The 17,722-nt window shown below is 43.8% G+C and overlaps 1 protein-coding gene across 1 annotated transcript in view; it reads left to right on the top strand.

Annotated features, from left to right (window-relative positions):
- Nucleotides 1-239: 239 nt before the first annotated feature.
- The window catches only part of SDK1 (sidekick cell adhesion molecule 1), a 640,834-nt gene continuing 623,351 nt past the window's right edge, over nucleotides 240-17,722 (top strand). The window contains exon 1 of the mRNA XM_073361953.2: nucleotides 240-1,893. Coding sequence (XP_073218054.1) covers nucleotides 1,419-1,893 — 475 coding nt within the window. The 5' untranslated portion in view covers nucleotides 240-1,418. The remainder of the gene's footprint in view (nucleotides 1,894-17,722) is intronic.

Below are 17,722 nucleotides of genomic sequence, written 5' to 3'. Positions count from 1 at the left end.
ATGAGGGAGGAAATGGGGGGGCTGAGTGAGGGCAGGGGAGGTGGTGAGATGGGAGGTGAATGCGGATTGAGTCAGAGGGGTTGGGGAGAAGGGAGGCGCTGAGGTAGGGGACGCGAGAGGAGTGTCCGGACGCAGTGTAAAGTGGGGGTGGAGTGTGGGCGAGAGGGGTAGGGTTGTTACCAGGTGACAGAGAGCGAGAGGTGAGGAAAGTTCAGGCTCAGGCTTGTGGCTGGCAAGGGAGGGAGCTGGCAGGATTTTTGTTTGATCCGTTTCCCTCCCTGGTGATTTGTTTTACTTTTGGTCCTGATTCGCTTTTTACTGTTTGTATTTTAAGAATCAGGACAAAATCTGTGCAGGAAAAAAACTCTTAAAAAAAAAAACTTTCCCCCACTCTCTTTAAGGAGGTAGGGGAGCAATTCCCACTGTTTGTTTAAATGTTAAACCTTTAGTGTTTACTTTTTTTTTTTTTTTTTTTGTGTAGGGGTTTATTGCTGCTGCTGCTGCGATAGAGCTTCCCCCCTTGTGTTTACAGCCTCTGTGAGGGAGAGACACACAGGAAGAACCAGGATCCCTGGGCTGAACAAACAAGGAACGTAGGAGGAGTCCATATAAGCAAAGGGACTGGAAGGATTTCACCTTGTTGCTGCTTGTTTCAGGCGATTTTGCGTCCTCCTCCTTCTTGAAACGCCCCAGCAGAGGGTTTCTTTGTTGCTTCCACAACCAAGCAGAAGCAAAGGCTTTGCATGTTTTTGGAGGTGGTTTTTACTGCGGTTCCCTTGCAAGAAACAGACCAGCACCTTCCTGCTAGGAGGGAAATCTGATCAATTGAGGTTTTCCCCACCTCCGGCTGAGTGTGAGAGTTCCAGTGACACCCCCACTGGCCTGTAGCTGACTTCAAATCTAACTGGAATCACGCCTAGGGCTGCTAAATTTACCTGGTCAAGGACCCTTCAAACCCTCATATTGATGACAGATTTGTAGCCAAAGGAAAATCGGATTAATATAATTGTGGAGCACTGGGGGGATATCTGGAGACTACTCTGTCTGCACGGCTGATCTTGAAATTGTCTGAAATAAATCCTTAGTGCAAGGAGTAGTGCGATATTTCCCCTTGGTTTTAGGTTTATTTTCTTCTTATACAAGAATTTAACACTTCTGTAGCAGGGGTTTCACGAGGAATGGGACATATACAGAAAACTAACCTGCTCCATAAAAATCACAAGTGGGAATAGTTTCCGTCATCTTTGCGGTATGGGAAAGGTGCTCTCTGAATTGTCTGCTAGTGGCTCTCTAGATGGATCAATTTCTCTCTGGTTTTGCTAGCGATGTGATGAAGGATCCAGATTTATTGGAATACTAACGCCAATAAATTTACTCTCTCAGCGTTGAAGGCATTGGATGCGACGGTGCAAAGAAACATGTGTTTCACATTTCTGCCTGGTTGTTTTGGTGCAATCAATACCTCCACAAGATACATTGATTTAGATGGCGATTATAACACAGTCATGCACACGGCGTGCTGCCTTCGGGTTGCATGCAAAGTGAGCACAAATCACCGAGTCCTCCGTTCTTGTAAATCGGGGGTTTCTGTTCCCCCCAAACTTCAGGATGAAGGCAAAGGGCGATCTCCTCAACCCACCAAAGAGAACCCGGCCTCGGGGCGTGGAGTGATCAATGGCCAAAGAGCTGACAAAACTGTCATCAGGCAGTCGAATCGACTGGGGATCCGTGAAGAAATAATGGTTGGAAGAAAGGTGGATCGAGAAATTATTGCACGAAGGAATAGCAGGAGAGACCGGATGATGATAAAGTTAAACTTCTGTTTCTTCTTCTGTCGCGGATGGTGGGCGTTTCTGTTGATTCAGCTCCACATGTTGCAAGCACTGGCACAAGGTAGGGCTCACAGACATTTTTGTTTGGAGAAACGCTGCATCTGCCCTTTAAGATGTAGAAATCCTGTTCAGGCATGGATATAGCCTTTTGCTTTAATCACAGAGAACAAATTTCAGAAATCGTAATTAACAATTGATTTACTATATAATGGTATTTTATTTATAAACAGCCCTTTCTTTATAGGAACAAGCGTTTACCCCCTTACCTAATTCTGTTAGTTTACTACCCCGTTTCGACCCTCTAGATAAGTATCAATAGCTATATCGGGACCTCGCTGTTAATCGTCACACAACCTTGCCTTTTATTTAATTGGAGATAAACATACGTTTCTGTTATTTCTTAGGCAGCAGAAGAGTTAACTTCTGTGTGACTTTAAAAAAAAATTGTGACTGACATAAGTTGTCAAGAGAAACGGACTCATAAATTCACCGACAAGAACTAAATCAAGCATGTAAACAAAAATCTTTAAAAACAGTACCAATGCATGTGAACTTTGATTCGAGTCTTGTTCATTTCTTATATTGTTAAAAAAACAACAACTGCGATTGATTCGTATCTGAGTATTTTCAAATCAGAGATCCTTGCTGTCAAATGAGTCTCTTGTAAACAACCAATCGACTTCAAATATCAAGTGGCAATCACTTTCCATCTAAATTTGCCTCTTTAAAAAAATCGCCAAATGCAGGGTAATTCTAAATAATCCTCTGACAGAGTAAACAATAAGTGGTGGGAGATGGCATTATGGTTGGCTGAACAAAATAACATGCTGAACAAATGCAGCTTTCACTTTCTTTGCTGTTTTGTGTTTTATTGCTGAGTGTATTGTGTGTGCTCCACTAGTGTGTTCGTCTCTATAGGGTGGGCTGACGAGTCAGCGATTAAAACTCAGAAATTAATAATATCTTTAACAGGGGAAATGAGTCCTGTGAACAAATCTTTAAAATAAAGTACCCTCTCTGTTTTGATTAACCCTGTATTTAATAGATGTTTAGGAATTTCATTTTTAAAGCCTAAAACAGTGTATTTTAGTCAACTAGCCTTTTACAAATAAAATCAATGCAGTGGTTTGCTTCTCTTTGAATGGTTTATGTGGGTGCTCACTAGCGCTTTAGTTTTTGTACATAGGGGAGAATGCTACAGCTAAAGTTTAATAACTGGATAGTCTGTTGAGGGAGAGGGCTATGAAACAAAGTTTGCTGTAATCTGTCTACTCAGCCTTTACTATTGCACCCTTTCAAACATTTTCAGCCCCAGGGTATGGAGTAGTTCTAATCCACTGTCTAATAGTGAACTCCACCCTCATAAATCTGTCTCTTTTTTGAAGTTTTGTTTATGCTGTCATTCCTATTCCCAAACTACTTGTGCTGAGGCCTGCAAACCTTAACAGAGGGTATTGTTATAGTAAAACAGAATGTACTTAAATCTAGTTAATGTAATCCTCTGCAAATTATAATTCACATTTCTTCTCTTTTTTGTATCCTTGATTGACATCTACCAATGTGACCTTTTATTTTGAGAGGCAAATATTTTAATATATCTATTTAAATTAGACTTCTTGAGACTAGCAGTGAAGCCAGTTTTACATGTAGATTCCTGAATCAATTAAATTGACTCTTTAAAAAAATATTTTCGATGAATAGTAAAAGTAACCTTCATCGTGCAGTAAAAACTATGCACATACACGTGTGCAGTACTTAATATACTGAAACAATATTTCTTTTAGTACCATTTTTCAAAGTTTACTAAGCACATTCAAAATGCATCTTTATTGAATTTGTTTGGGATTTGTACAAAGTCTAGTGTTACAAACTGTCCTAAACTTTAAAAAAGCCCTAACACCAAATCAGTTTATTAAATGCATAGACAAAACATTAATTAAATAAGCAATAGGCCTGCGAGGGGGCAGAAAGATAAACTACTTTCTCCTTCAATAGAAAAGCACTTGTGCAACTACATGGGGTTGGGGTTTAGTAACTATTAGTCTGTGAAGTATGAACAATTCATTCAATGAGGTGCCAACAAAGGGTGGGCTACAGGAAGGAACCTGGGCACTGCCGTGCTGAGGGCCTGGGCCCCTAACTTTTAGATGCCAAGAAAATCACAAGAATACTACTGTGATCCACAAAGCTGAGTTAGGTGCCTAGGTTCCCTGTACAGTAAATGGGGAGAGATAAGCACCTTAGAATGCAATCCACAAAAGCCAGCATGCCAGATAGGGACCTGCTTAAACTTGCCAATGGGAGATGGTGGTGAGAGTGGTGTGTCCTAAGTCCCATCCTTCTGTTGGAGATAGGTGCTTGAGCCTGGGCTGCAGGGAAACACCCTCTCTCTGCTTAGCAACCCATGAATGGGAATCAGGCTCCTAAGGTGATTCTTGTGAAAATGAGTTAAGCACCTGCCTCACGCCATACAAGATGGCTGCAGGAGGAGGTGTTGCCGGTGCTGCCATCCACCTTATAGCTTTTAGCCCAGTGGTTAGAGCACTCATCTGGGATGCAGGAGACCCAAGTTAAGTTCCCCCCTCTCTGCCAAAGGGGAAGAAAAGATGTGAACAGGGGTCTCATCGCTCAGGAAAGTTTAGGGTGATCAGACAGCAAATGTGAAAAATCGGGACGGGGTGGGGGGTAATAGGAGCCTATATAAGAAAAAGACCCCAAAATCGGGACTGTCCGTATAAAATCGGGACATCTGGTCACCTAGCAGAGTTCTCTAACCACTGAGCTATGGGATATTCTGATGTGGGGCTCCCTCAGTGTCTCCTGCTAAAGCTGTTTCAGTATGGATGAACTATGATGCAGGGGGACTGGACCTAGGGTCACCCTCATTCCAGATTAGTGTCCTAATCACTGGACTAGCGAATCCATCTCACATTTTCTCTCTCTGTCTGGCTCAGTGACTAATGAGGTATTTATCTACAGTGGAACAGCCATTGGGCCAAAAAGAGACAGTGTGTGAGAATGATTCTGTAGTCCAGTGGTTAGAGCACCCATCTGGGTGCTGGGCAAGCCTGTGTTTAGTCCCCATACTCTGATCACTCTTTCATTTAGCTACAGTGGAACAGCTTGAGCAGGAGAGACGGAGGAAGCCCTACATCAGTATATCCCATTGCCCACAGTAGTATTCCTTTTAAAATGTGATGTAATAAAAAACAGTACCAGTCTTAATGCGATGCACTTCAAACAGGTTATCACAAATTTTAAATTCAGTGACAGGTTGCTGTTCTCTATGCTTTCTGAATTGTATGATATATCCATCATTTTTATATCAAATTGAAAATTCACATTATAGAAGATATGTCAGTTTATGACAAAAGCTCCTGTATCTTGAAAATGAAAGTTCTGGTACAGCTACACAGAGTTTCTAATGGGATGATGAGTTGGTCATATGGACAAGAGTATTACACGACTCTCTAATCTTTTTATCTGATAAAAATAAAATACAGCATTCTAAATGTGAAGTCTATGGCTGTTAGGATCTGAAGTCTTCACAGATGACTGTTCCAGCACTTTTAAAATTAAACCGGGTACACTGAAATGCACTATCAGTTTTCTTCCCAATAAACTTAATGGAAAGGATTGAGATTAAGTATTTAATATTTTCTAATAAACAATAAAATATTTTTGTGGTTGTAACTAGTTTGAGTACTGGCCACAACTGCATGATCTACATAGAACTTTGGATTCAGAGATGAACATACAAATAGAACATTTTAGCAATATGCTTTGCTCAAAGTTTTCATTACAATTTTCTTAGGCTGCGTGAAGAGGATATTTAAGCATTAAATATTCATCAGCTTTTCAATCTTCACTGATGGCTAACTGTGATATTGGCTTATTGTGGTGGATTTTTATTTTAAAATGAATCCAGTGCTTACGAAAGGTACAAAGACTGAAAGTATTGGAAAGTGAAGTCTTCCCTTCAACTTGCAACATTAGTGCAAGCCTTCCCACGTTGGTCCACCAATGAGCTTGAACTTGTTTGGATAGACAACCTTTAAGGATGAGAGTGTAATTTAAAATTTTTATGTGTATTCAGTCCTTGGTCTTTCTGCGGAGCCTGCCCACCATAATGCTTGTGGTGATTTTTGACAGGTTTTCCCATTAGGAATGAGCTAGTTAGCACCAAATTATCATAGGCCATAAAATAGCCATAAGACAGTTATTTATAACCACTGTTAGTCACTGTTTAGGAATTTCAGGTTCAGATTAGCAGATTAGTGATGAAAGGCTTCAGATCACATTAACAACACCCTAAATTAACGAGTGCTCCTGTAGGTAGCTACTGTATTTTAAAACGAAGGTCCTGATCCTGCAAATTACTCTCGTTGGGTGGATCCCTGTGACTGTGCAGAGCACCACTGATTGAACAGAGCTCATTACAGGATTGGGCCATTAGTGTTTAATAGCCCTGGTCTACACTACGAGTTTAGGTTGAATTTAGCAGCATTAGATTAATTTAACCCTGTACCCGTCCACACAACGAAGCCATTTTTGTTGACTTAAAGGGCTCTTAAAATGGATTTCTGTACTCCTCCCCGATGAGGGGATTAGCGCTAAAATCGACATCGCCGGGTCGAATTTGGGGGTAATGTGGATGCAATTCGACCATATTGGCCTCCGGGAGCTATCCCAGAGTGCTCCATTGTGACCGCTCGGGACAGCACTCTCAACTCAGATGCACTGGCCAGGTAGACAGGAAAAGCCCTGCAAACTTTTGAATTTCATTTCCTGTTTGGCCAGCGTGGCAAGCTGATCAGCACAGGTGACCATGCAGAGCTCATCAGCACAGATGACCATGGAGTCCCAGAATCGCAAAAGAGCTCCAGCATGGACTGAACGGGAGGTACTGGATCTGATCGCAGTATGGGGAGATAAATCCGTGCTATCAGAACTCCGTTCCAAAAGACGAAATGCCAAAATATTTGAAAAAATCTCCAAGGGCATGAAGGACAGAGGCTATAACAGGGACTCGCAGCAGTGCCGCGTGAAACTTAAGGAGCTCAGGCAAGCCTACCAAAGAGGCAAACAGCCACTCCGGGTCAGACCCCCAGACATGCCCCTTCTATGATGAGCTGCATGCAATTCTAGGGGGTGCCCCTACAACTACCCCACACCTGTACACGGACTCCTGCAGGGGAGCCTCACGCAACAGGGATGTGGGTTTTGGGGAGGAGGAGGAGGTTGAAGATAGCGCACAGCAGGCAAGTGGAGAAACCGTTCTCCCCGACGGCCAGGAACTGTTTATCACCCTGGAGACAATACCCTCCCAACCCGGGCTCCCGGAATTTGAAGGCGGAGAAGGCACCTCTGGTGAGTGTACCTTTGTAAATATAATACATGATTTAAAAGCAAGCGTGTTTAATGATTAATTTGCCCTGAAGACTTGGGATGCATTTGCGGCAAGTACAGCTACTGAAAAAGTCTGTTAACGTGTCTGGGGATGGAGTGGAAATCCTCCAGGGACATCTCCATGAAGCTCTCCTGGAGGTACTTCCAAAGCCTTTGCAAAAGGTTTCTGGGGAGGGAAGCTTTATTGCCTCTTCCATGGTAGGACAGTTTACCATGCCAGGCCAGTAGCATGTAGTCTGGAATCATTGCATAAGAAAGCACAGCAGCGTATGGTCCCGGTGTTTGCTGGCATTCAAGCAACATCTGTTCTTTATCTCTCTGTGTTATCCTCAGGAGAGTGATATCATTCATGGTCACCTGGTTGAAATAGGGGAATTTTATTAAGGGGACATTCAGAGGTGGCCGTTCCTGCTGGGCTGTGTGCCTGTGGCTGAAAAGAAATCATCCCCGCTGTTAGCCACACGGTGCGGGGGAGGGGTGAAACAATCATTCCAGAGAATTGGGTATGAGAGGGGGTTTAGTTGAGTTTGTGCTGCATGTTAACCTGAAAACCGCAGCCCCTCCTTTTAAATGGCCAACCCAATGGGTGCTTGGTATGGGAAATGAGGGTGCTGCTCTTTGAAACCATTCCCACATGTTATGAAGGTTAAAGAAGCCAAAAGACTGTGGCTTACCATGGCTGCCTGCAAGCTGAAGTCTGTTGCCTGGCCCTGCATGTGTGATCTCTCACACCAAACCGGAAGGCCCTCAATATAAGAGGCAAAATGCAACCTTGTAAAGAAAGCACATGTGCTATCTAACGTTAACAGCTTGGTTCACTATGAAAGAGTCTACCCATTGTTCGCTAAAATGTGTCTTTTTAAATACTACTCTCCTTTTTTTCCCTCCTGCAGCTGCAAATATTTCAATGCTCCCCCTATCATCTCCGTCCCAGAGGCTAGCGCAGATAAGAAGGCGAAAAAAATGCACTCGAGATGAAATGTTCTCTGAGCTCATGCAGTCCTCCTGCACTGAAAGAGCCCAGCAGAATGCGTGGAGGCAGACAATGTCAGAGTCCAGGAAAGCATAAAATGAACGCGAGGACAGGAGGGACGCGTGAGCGGATAGATGGCTGGAGCAAGAGGAGTGGGGGCGGCAGCATGATGAGAGGAGGGAGGAAGCAATGCTGAGGCTACTGGAGGATCAAACTGATATGCTCCGGCATATGGTTGAGGTGCAGGAAAGGCAACAGGAGCACAGACTGCCGCTGCAGCCCCTGTTAACCAAGTTCCCTCCTCCCCAAGTTCCATAGCCTCATCACCTAGATGCCCAAGAATGCAGGGTGTGGGGGCTCCCGTGCACCCAACCACTCCACCCCAGAGGACTGCCCAAGCAATGGAAGGCTGGCATTCAATAAGTTTTGAAGTGCAGTGTGGCTTTGTTCTTCCCTCCTCTCCCACCCCTCCCGGTCTACCTTGGCGGTTATCCCCCTATTTGTGTGACAATTAATAAAGAATGCATGAATTTGAAACAACAATGACTTTATTGCCTTTGCAAGCGGTGATCGAAGGGGGGAGGGGAGGGCGGTTGGCTTACAGGGAAGTAGAGTGAACCATGGGGGCAGGTTTTCATCAATGAAAAACAAACAGAACTTTCATACCATAGCCTGGCCAGTCATGATGTTACCCGGGACTCTTTCAACCCAAATCTCTTGGTAACTTCTACACTGTGCGAGGTGGTGTCAGGAAATAAATCAGGGGAGACACGGCTATCCGACCGATAGATGGCTGGCACAAATAGGACAACACAAGAGTGCTTTCACTTAAAGCTAAATTTTACTTAGTCTCAAGCACTTATACACACGTCTGCAACAGGTTAGTAAAACACCTCCAACCTTTGATAATTATCGAAGCTGAGTGTGGCTCTTGAGTGGCACAGCGGCAGCCCGTCTGCTAGTGGGGAACACAAGATGCATCCAGAGGGAGAGTCCAGTCCTGAAGAGTCCCACCACCTCAAACTTTTCCCCTTTATTTATACATTAGTAATAGAATGACATGTCCCTTAAAGAAAACTTGTTAAGCAAGCAGTTCCAATGGGCAAGCAAGAGGCTCCTTCTGATTATCGATTAACGATAGATTCATAGATACTAAGGTCAGAAGGGACCATCATGATCATCTAGTCTGACCTCCTGCACAACACAGGCCACAGAATTTTACCCACCCACTCCTGTGAAAAACCTTTCACCTATGTCTGAGCTACTGAAGTCCTCAAATCGTGGTTTAAAGACTTCAAGGAGCAGAGAATCCTCCAGCAAGTGACCCGTGCCCTATGCTACAGAGGAAAACCTCCAGGGCCTCTTCCAATCTGCCCTGGAGGAAAATTCCTTCCCGACCCCAAATATGGCGATCAGCTAAACCTTGAGCATATGGGCAAGATTCACCAGCCAGATACTACAGAAAATTCTTTCCTGGGTAACTCAGATCCCAACCCATCTAATATCCCATCGCAGGCCATGGGGTCTATTTACCATGAATATTTAATTTCCAAAACCATGTTATCCCATCATACCATCTCCTCCATAAACTTACCGAGTTTAATCTTAAAGCCAGATAGATCTTTTGCCCCCACTGCTTCCCTTGGAAGGCTATTCCAAAACTTCGCTCCTCTGATGGTTAGAAACCTTCGTCTAATTTCAAGTCTAAACTTCCTGGTGGCCATTTATATCCATTTGTTCTGTCCACATTGGTACTGAGCTTAAATAATCCCCCTCCGGTATTTATCCCTCTAATATATTTATAGAGAGCAATCATATCTCCCCTCAACCTTCTTTTAGTTAGGCTAAACAAGCCAAGCTCCTTGAGTCTCCTTTCATAAGACAAGTTTTCCATTCCTCGGAACATCCTAGTAGCCCTTCTCTGTACCTGTTCCAGTTTGAATTCATCCTTCTTAAACATGGGAGACCAGAACTGCACACAGTATTCCAGGTGAGGTCTCACCAGTGCCTTGTATAATGGTACTAAAACCTCCTTATCCCTACTAGAAATACCTCTCCTGATGCATCCCAAGACCGCATTAGCTTTTTTCACAGCCATATCACATTGGTGGCTCATAGTCATCCTATGATCCACCAATACTCCAAGGTCCTTCTCCTCCTCCGTTACTTCTAATTGATGCGTCCCCAGCTTATAACTAAAATTTTTGTTATTAATCCCTAAATGCATGACCTTACACATCTCACTATTAAATTTGATCCTATTACTATTACTCCAGTTTACAAGGTCATCCAGATCCTCCTGTATGATATCCCTGTCCTTCTCTAAATTGGCAATACCTCCCAGCTTTGTATCATCTGCAAACTTTATTAGCACACCAGGTGTGGGTTTTCCCAGAGTTTGCAGCCTTGAGGCCCCAATAGACATTCCTGGGGCACATCCTGCTCTTCTAAGATTTATGTATCAGCAACTTCAACACAATTCTTATCAGGAAGGACATGGGGTCAAGCTGCCCTCTCTGTGGCACCCAAAAACCCCCCTCCCCTCCTGCCTTGGTTAAACTGAGACTGCTGAACGGCCAATTTACAGCCTGCTGAGTTGGCTGCTTTTAGCAACAAGCCATAGTGGTTTCAGGCACTTTACTGGTTTGCCAAAGTCTCCCCGTACAATGAAACTGGTTTTCAAAGCTTCTCTGATGCGCAGTGCGCCCTGCTGTGCTTCTAACTGCTCTGGTGTCGGGCTGCGCGTATCAGTGGCCAGGCGATTTGCCTCAACCTCCCACCCCGCCATAAATGTCTCCCCCTTACTCTCACAGATATTGTGGAGCACACAGCAAGCAGTAATAACAATGGGAATATTGGTTTTGCTGAGGTCTAACTGAGTCAGTAAACTGCACCAGCACAGGTTTAAACTTCCACCATTCTACACTTACTCAGCCTGTAGTTGAACAGCTCCTGACTATTGTAAAGGTGCCTGTGTTTGGCTTCAAGATCCATGGCGTTAAGGGATAGGCTGGGTCCCCAAGGATAACTATAGGCACTTCAACATCCCCAACGGTTATCTTCTGTACTGGAAAATATGTCCCTTTCTGCAGCCATTCAGACAGACCAGAGTTCCTGAAGAGGCAAGCATCATGTACCTTTTCCAGCTATCCCACGTTGATGTTGGTGACATGTCCCTTGTGATCCACCAGTGCTTGCACCACCATTGAAAAGTACCCCTTTCGGTTTATGTACTGGCTGGTATTCTTGCACTTCAGGGCAGGGGAAAGCAAGTCACAAAGTTCCATGAAAGTCCCCTTACACCTGCAAAAGTTTCGCAGCCACTGAGGATCATCCCAGACCTGCAACACTATATGGTCCCACCAGTCTGTGCTTGTTTCCTGGGCCCAGAATTGGTGTTCAATGGCATGAACTTGCCCCATTTCCACCATGATGTCCAAATTGCCAGGGCCCGTCCTTTGAAAGAAATCTGTGTCCATGTCCTCATCACTCTTGTCACCACGCTGCCGTCACCTCCTCGCCTGCTTTTGCAGGTTCTGGTGCTGCATATACTGCAGGATAATGCACGAGTTGTTTACAGTGCTTATAACTGCCGTGGTGATCTAAGTGGGCTCCATGCTTGCCGTGTTATGGTGTCTGCAGGAGAGCAGAGCGGCAGCAGAAGTGGTTGTTAGATGATGATGGTTTGCAGCCCTACTGCACCGTCTGCTGTCAGAGCAGGAGAGCAGAGTGGCAGCAGAAGCAGTCGTTTGGTCATTCGATGATGATGGTTTGCCGCCTTACTGCACCGTCTGTTGCCAGAGCAGGAGAGCAGAGCAGCAGCGGAAGCGGTCATTCAGTCGTTCGATGACGATGGTTTGCAGCCCTACTGCACCATCTGCAGTCAGCAGCACTCAGGACACAACACTGGTGGCTGAGCTGAGCGGGCTACACGCTTGCTGTGGTATGGCGTCTGCACGGAGAAAAGGTGCAAAACGATTGTCTGCCATTGCTCTCATGGAGGGAGGGGCGACTGACAACATGGACCCAAAACCACCCGCGACAATGTTTTTGCCTCGTCAGGCATTGGGAGCTCAACCCAGAATTCCAATGGGTGGTGAAGACTGCTGGAACTGTGGGATAGCTACCCACAGTGCAATGCTCTGAAAGTCGATACTAGCCTCGGTACTGTGGACGCGCTCCACCGACTTAATGCGCTTAGTGGGGACACACACAATCGACTGTATAAAATCGCTTCCTAAAAAAACGACTTCTATAAATTTGACCTAATTTCATAGTATAGACATACCCTATAGTGCCATGTCTACTAGTGGATTGGAATTGAAGTACTACTGTTTGTTTAAATATGATGGAGGTTGCTAAAGGCTGGGATACATTTTGGGGAGTGTCTTTAAATACTAACAACAAATGATCTCACTTTTTATTAGGATTGAATGAATACTTTTTAAAATTTGATGGTAATGGGTAATTTTGAAAAAGATAAAAACCACTGCAAAGCTCTCAGCATTTCTTAAGAAGAAAAACAGTATCTTAATATTTAAAGAAAGAGATGCTTGTCTGATTCTTAGTTTAACAGAGATGAAAGTGTAATTTTTCATGCCACTTGATCAAATTTATAATTTAAAATTGTATAAGAAGCAGAATCCTTATTTAAAGTGGTATTAATATCCATTATGCTTTTGATAGAACCTGTGAAATGGATGGTTGAGGAATGTATTTTCATGGGGTATGGTTTTTGTTAATGCCAGTTTGTAATCTTGTGGGATTTGTAAACGTGTTAAGTGCAAGAAACTTGTGAAACAAATTGTACACTGCATTTGATACAAAAAGAGGATGAGGAACTTGCAAAGGATACTTAGCAAATTATGTCAAGAGATAAATAGTTGTTGTGTAAGGGGAAAGACAGGCAGGCAGATGAAAGGATGAACTTATTGAAGAGCAGAAGGTATGGCAAGTTAAATGTTAGGAGAGGTATTTTTAGTCTTATAACAGCCTTATGCTATTTGTCAGAGGGCCATCAGATCACAATACATTTTCCTTTTGTGTTCCCTTTTCTTAGTACGGTTTTTACGTCAGTTTTCAAATGTGTGAATTCCTCTTCCTGTGATTTAAATAGATTTATTAAAATGGATTCATTTGTATACTTTGCTAAAAAACTTAAATCTAATATTCTAAGCATCATACATAGTTGCTGATTTACTCATATTTTGAGTGAAGTGCCTCAGACAAATTAATGAGAGAAGACCTTAAAGGTAGTGTGAGAGAGGATGGAGAGAGTGGTAAGCCACACCAGAGATATTGGTCTTGTTGCTTAATGCACTACTGGAAGGTGGATGACATAAGAATCCAAATGGAATCGTGTGACAATAGGGGTTTATACTCATGCCATTGTTCCATAAACTGAATTTATAGGGCCAGGTCATGAACCCCCACTAAAGTCAACATGCACTACTGTCCTAAAGGAGGAGCTGAGGATTTGTACATTTTAGGGTAATTGTCAGATGCCTCTTGTGGCATCATCAGTGCAGAGGGCATGGTTGGTCCAGCAAAGGGCATGAGAGGGTAGAGTATGATGCTCTTGACTGTTTTCTGACCACTGGAAAATAGGGGACTGTTTTAGCAGATGTAAGTTCAAACAGTCTTATGGCCTGATTCACCTCTGCATTACTCTGTTTTATGCTGATGTCACCGGTTTCAGTGAAATTAAGTTACAGTGGTGTAAAACTGGAGTGATGCAGTATTGAATCAGATTCTTTAGGAAAGTTTGAACCAAATGTGTTCAGATGACTTTGTGATAAAAATGTTGAAAAAAAATCAAATGTTTTCTGCTTTAAAATGCCCTATTTGAATCAACATCATAAAACTTCAAATTCAACATATAAGAAAATTATTCTCTTGTTTTCCCTTCCTCACCTTTTGATGATATTCAAAGGAAACCAGCAAAGCTGGTGGCTTTTCTTCTTGACCAAACACCTACTGTAGGATGTTGGGAATAGACTGTGAAGTTAGTTTTGGGGGTTCCCCAAACCATCTCACGCAACTGCCTCACAAAGTTGTGATGTCTTCATCAGATTTCTCTCCTGATTAGTTCAGGCTCCCTCGCTCTAGAAGTACAGCTTCTACTTAGTTCAGGCTCTCTAGGAGCTCCCCTCCTCCAAAACTTTCTTTCTTCTCATGGGTCTCCTCTAACTGAGCTGTCATAAGCCTTTACTTAATTAGCTTCCTTATTTACTTAACTCACTGTCATACACCTAAGCAGTTAACTAGGGGATTAATTGGGTTGGCTGAATTCCCCTGAGAAGGATGTCAGAGGTGGGTAGGGCTTCTGACCCCTTCACATGGCCAACTACTCTATGTCATTATGTTAAGTGGCATCATATTGGTAGCCACATGGTTCAGCAGGATTGGAATCTATAGATCCACCACACAGACCCGTCACTTGAACTAATGGAGAAACTGATAGCAGTAGTAGGTTGTCATCTTCAGTATGGATCAGCACTAGCATGGTATGGGACACTTTATCAGTGGATTTCACAGATATTAGCAGATGGCAGAGGAATGGTGAGAGACAGGAATCTTGGGTTCTATTCCAGGCCCTGAAGTGGAGTATGATCTGGTGGACACAGACTCTTCTACCCATTTCTCCCAAGCGTGGTCCCTTTTGAGCCATCTGACTCCAGTTTCCATATCCAGCATGTCCCTCAGGACATCCTGTTTCAGTCTCTGTTTCCCCACCTATCTCTGTTCCTGTCTCTTTGCTCAGTTGCTCCTTGTCCTCAGTTTCCTTGCCTAGACTTTCCCAGTCCTGTCCCTCAGCCAGCTCAACATCCAATCTATTTCTCCCCTACTCTGGCCTCCATTAACCCCTCCCTGCCCACATTCCACATCCCCATTGGCTCCTTGTCCAATCTCAGTGTCCCATTCCCCTTTCCCCCTCTTCCCTGGCTCCTTGTTCCAGTCTTCTTCCCCTGCTAGTCCTAGTTCTCCTGCCCCGCAACCTGGCTCTTCATCAGATTTGATTCTCCTCCTTCCTTCACTTCCTTCCCCCTACTCACTGTCTCTCAGGTCCAGTCTCCTTGCCTAACAAGTTCCAGTCCCCTTTGCCTGGCTCTTCCTTATCCCACTCTCTCCTTCTCCCATATACTCCTCCCCCGTACCCTGGGTCTAACTCTTGTTCCCTCTGCATCTGAATCAGGCAACTTTCTCCTCCATGTTGCCTGGCCGCAGCATGGGATCACTGAGAGCTCATGAGAGACAGTATCCTAGATCTCAGTTCACATTCCCAGACATAGAGGTTACATGGCCTGCAGCAGCCCAGAGCTGCAATGGCATGGAAAGTCCTGCTCACTGGGCTGAATAACGCCCAGTGCACATGGAATTACTGGGGAATTCAGCTGCTAAATCTCAGAAGTCTCTACTGGCCATGTGCAAATTGTGATGATCAAAGTCTTATAACTTGGCCAAATTTGGGCAGATTTTCATGGGAACAGTGAAAGGTACATCTCTGATAACTAAGAGCTTCTGTCCATCTTATTTAATATCTTTGCTCCAGGGTGCTAAAGTTTTTCACAGAAAAGACTGCCAGAATTTTTTAACATGGCCAAGATATTCTCCCCCCCTCGGCCCCCACACACATTGTTTTCAGAAACAGCTGAAACATTTTGTCTGAAATTTAAACAAAACAAAACAATACAGCCTGAGGCAGACACCTAAAACAGAATAAATAGATCAGCCAGTTGGTTAAACTTTGGCAAAGTTCTAAGCAACTGGAAAACAAGAGTGTTGGGCAACTTTCTTAATAGGGATTGCTACCAGCTCTATTTCTAATCCCAACTATAGCTATTTTTCTTCATACAGCTAATTTTTCTTCATAACTTACAACTCTGGCATCCTATATTCCATTGCTGAACAATTTCAACAGTGTCCTTTCTATATTTAGTTTGCTGTGAAAACATATAGAAGTGCCTATCCAAGACTATAAGAGTCTTTTCCAAAAATTTAGAAAGCTGTCCAATCAAACATGGCAAACAGAATAGTTAATTCAGTCCACAGATGCTGAGGAGTAGTTTTTAGATGCAGATAAGTGTTATAATCTTCAAATGTGCCATTATTATTAAGGTAAAGTGACCCAAGTTTTATAAGACACAATGTATACTTTGATTAGTATCATCTCCACTTTCCCTAAGTGGTTGGAAATCAATTCTTACATTGGCTGCTCAGTCATAACAATGAAAGAAGCCATGGTGCGCCATGCACTTGAAGATTAAGAACATAAGAGCATAACATAGTCTATCAATCTGAGGCCAATTGTGTGTCAGCATGAGCTGCCAGAAGGCAATAGAAAAGGTTTAGAAACATATCTAGAGGTGGTCTTAGCACTTGTCGGGATAGGATTGACTGATAGAGCACTGGGATGTGTGTTGGGCCCAGGTCCACAAAGGAGTTTAGATGCCTAAAACGAAGATTTAGGTGCTATTGCAACCCACAAACCACACTCATTCACTGTTACCTAAATTTGTAGGCACCTAATCTTACTAAGCACCTACATTTTTGCTGTAAAATTTCTCAAAGCACCTAAGTTTCTGCCTCTTGGCATGTGCATTGCTGCCTCAGGTTGATTTCTGGACACCAATGTCACACCTGAGCCCCATCACGATCCTCAATTCAGATAAGGTGGATATTTGTATTCTTCCTTCTATGTCGTCTGTGGGGCCTGATCCCATAAGTATGCTCAGCGCATGTCTAACTCCACTCCAAATGGCTAAGAGAAGAGGAGGCCTATCCTGTAGCCCAGTGGTTTGGTTATGGTAGACCCTGGTTCAGTTTCCTCCTTCCCCCTGAAAAGGAGGAGAGATTTCCCAGGTGAGGGCCCTAACTGCTGGATTATGGGATATTTTGATGAGCTGTCTCACAGTCTCTCCTACTGAAGTTGTTCCACTGTGTATTAAATATGCAATGGACCACAAAGCTCACAAGAGTGACTTTGTAGTCCAGGGGTTAGAGCACTCACCTGAAAGCTACTTAAATCCTTTATGTGGTGGGGGAGGATAAAATGAGGGGGGGTCTCCCCCATCCTGGGGAGTTCCTAACCCCTGGGTTAACAGGGAGTCCGCCTTCCTCCCTCCTGATGTCTTGTGTAGAGTTTGGTGTATTTTGCCACCATTCTGTGGAGAAACAGCTTAGGCACCTGTTTTGAGGAGAGGGTCCTGTGGGTTGCAAACAGAGATAGGTGCCTCCTGCTAGCCTGGATTTAGCAGGACTTGAGAAGGGCAGGGTTTAGAACACACCGTTTTTGTCAGAAACTGTGATTGGCCAGTTTCAGCAGCTCCCTACCTAGTGTGCAGGCCTTTGTGGATCCCATTCCAAGGCCCCTATCTTTCTCCATGCATTGTATAGGGAGCCTAGGCACCTAACACAGAGTTTGTGGATTCCAGTGATTTTCATGGCACCTAAAAGTTAAGCATTGCAACACCTAAGTCCCTTTGTGGTCTGAGCCTTGGTGCTGGAA

Source organism: Lepidochelys kempii, chromosome 10 (assembly GCF_965140285.1).
Source record: "Lepidochelys kempii isolate rLepKem1 chromosome 10, rLepKem1.hap1, whole genome shotgun sequence".
Classification (NCBI taxonomy): Eukaryota; Metazoa; Chordata; order Testudines; family Cheloniidae; genus Lepidochelys; species Lepidochelys kempii.
This window is presented reverse-complemented; position numbering and strand designations above follow the sequence as displayed.